Here is a 2,089-nt window from a genome sequence, read left to right on the forward strand (position 1 = left end):
TGGTGGTGGTGGTGTGTCTCCGTTACCGGTCCCGGGGGGCGCGGGAGGCTCTTGTCCCCCGGCTGAGCAGTCCCCCGCGGTCCCATAGGCCGCGATGGAGCCCACGGCCTCGCAGGTGTTCTGCGGGCGAGTGCTGGGCATGGTCAACGCTGAGGACGTCAACGCCATCATCCTGGCCCAGAAAAACATGTGAGTCTCAGGGAAAACCGACCCACAGGGACCCCGGTATCGGCACCGGGAGCCTCTTGGGATCGTTGCCAAGCTGCCGCTGTTTCCCCTCGCACAGGTTGGATCGATTTGAGAAGACCAACGAGATGTTGCTCAACTTCAACAACCTCTCCAGCGTCCGCATGCAGCAAATGAACGAGCGGTTCCTCCACCACACTAAAACGCTGGTGGAGATGAAGAAAGATCTGGACAGCATCTTCCGGAGGATCCGGTGGGCAATGGGGATGGGAGAGATGGCGCAGAGAGCACGGGGTGGCTTGTTAAGGTCTAGGTGGGCTGTGGGGGTGTTAAAGCGGGACACAAGTACAAGCTCAGGGCAGGCTTGGAGGTAAAAATAGTTGGAGGAAAATGTGTGGCCAAGTGATGCATGGAGGCAGTGGGAGAGGAGCTGCAGAGGTGAGAGCTTCAGGCTTCAGGATTTCTGCTCCAACCAGGATGATTCATGCTCCCTTGGGGCTGCAGGAGGGATGCGGCACTGCCCAGGATGGTCATGAAACACGGGACCTGGAGAAACATCCGCTGTGCTGAGAGGGGGTGATGGGGAGCTGGGGAGGGAGCCCCGTGGCCCCCGTCACCCCCTGGGATCCGTTTGCCTTGTTCGTAAATGCTGGAGAACAGAGGGAGCCGTCCGAGCAGCTCACCCTAGATTGATCAGCTTCCCTGTGGACTTAGCTTGCTCTCTCCTCCCCCAGGACACTGAAAGGAAAGCTGGCGAAGCAGTACCCGGAGGCGTTCAGCAGTGAGTGATTCCTTCCGACATGTGAATTTCTTACTGTGCAAAGAGTCCTTTTCCCCAAGAATGGGGTTCTCGGGAGTGGGGGGAAGCTGACAAGACGTCCAGGCGTGTGCCAGCGTGTGGCTCCTGCACTAAAAACCTGGAAAGCTTCTTGATTATACTAAATGTGGTTGCAAGAAGTTACAAGTGGCCACTAATTTAAGTGGTGTTGGGTTTTTATTGATGACTGCTACAAGCAGACAAAATTTAGAATTAGAAATTGCTAATTCTTGTGCTGGGGTGTGTCTCGTACCCGGTGTCACACCGGCAGTGCCTCATCTCATATAGCTGCAGCAGCAAAACTAACGTTTGCGTCTTCCCTTCCAGACATCCACGAATCTCCCATCCTAGAAGACGACGACGACTTCGACCCCGTCCCAAAAAGCACGACAACCACCATTGCTACCTCTGAGCAGAGCACAGAGTCCTGCGACACCAGCCCTGACATCATCTCTCCCACCATGAGTCAGGATTTTGAGGATTTATCCCAAGGCCAGTATGATCTACCAGCTGTGAACGGACAGAGTCTCACAGATGAGGACACAGCCAACGACCTGGACTAGGTGTGCGGGTCCTGTGCCACCCCTGGAGAACTTTCTATCCTGTATTTATATTTGTGTGTTTCTTTTTTTGGGGAAGAGGGAAGCGAAGGCTGAGAGGAGCAACGGCCGAGTGAAGAAGGGTGCCCTTCTGCCTCTAAACTGCCACCGTAGTGTAAACCCCGTGACTCGCTTCGGGGTAAATAAGTAAAACGTGGGTTTGAAACGCCTCTTGTCCTTTCTCATTTGTCAGGAGAGCGGCAAACCCCCACCTTCGACATAGACTTTGGTGCAGAAGAGCCAGTTTAGGGCACGGGTGGCACTTTTTCTTGAGGAATATTCTCTTTGGGGCTCACGTGTGTGCCCACCAGTGCTCTGGCTTTCCTGTGGGTCTGTCCGTGCTGCTAACAGCTGCCTCCGCACGGCCGGTGCGTTTCCTGCCTGCGGGAAGAGCCTGAGCCGGGTTCCCCTTTGGTTCTCTCCTCACCCCCTCTTCCTGTGCCCGCACAGGCGGGCTCACAGCAGCCTGTTCGCTCCCCGCCTCCTC

At 55.8% G+C, this 2,089-nt stretch overlaps 2 protein-coding genes across 2 annotated transcripts in view; one reads left to right on the forward strand and one right to left on the reverse strand.

Moving 5' to 3' along the window:
• Positions 1–86, reverse strand: part of FKBP8 (FK506 binding protein 8, 38kDa) — a 15,415-nt gene extending 15,329 nt beyond the window's left edge. Inside the window, exon 1 of the mRNA XM_009882657.1 lies at positions 27–86. Coding sequence (XP_009880959.1) covers positions 27–86 — 60 coding nt within the window. The remainder of the gene's footprint in view (positions 1–26) is intronic.
• An 8-nt stretch (positions 87–94) lies between these two features.
• On the forward strand, positions 95–1,566 carry KXD1 (KxDL motif containing 1). Its single transcript, XM_009882667.1, has 4 exons — positions 95–189; positions 287–439; positions 921–967; positions 1,331–1,566. The coding sequence occupies exons 1-4, from the start codon at positions 95–97 to the stop codon at positions 1,564–1,566; spliced, it is 531 nt and encodes a 176-aa protein (XP_009880969.1).
• The last annotated feature ends 523 nt before the right edge of the window (positions 1,567–2,089 follow it).

Source organism: Charadrius vociferus, unplaced genomic scaffold (genome assembly GCF_000708025.1).
Source record: "Charadrius vociferus isolate BGI_N301 unplaced genomic scaffold, ASM70802v2 scaffold2560, whole genome shotgun sequence".
NCBI lineage: Eukaryota > Metazoa > Chordata > Aves > Charadriiformes > Charadriidae > Charadrius > Charadrius vociferus.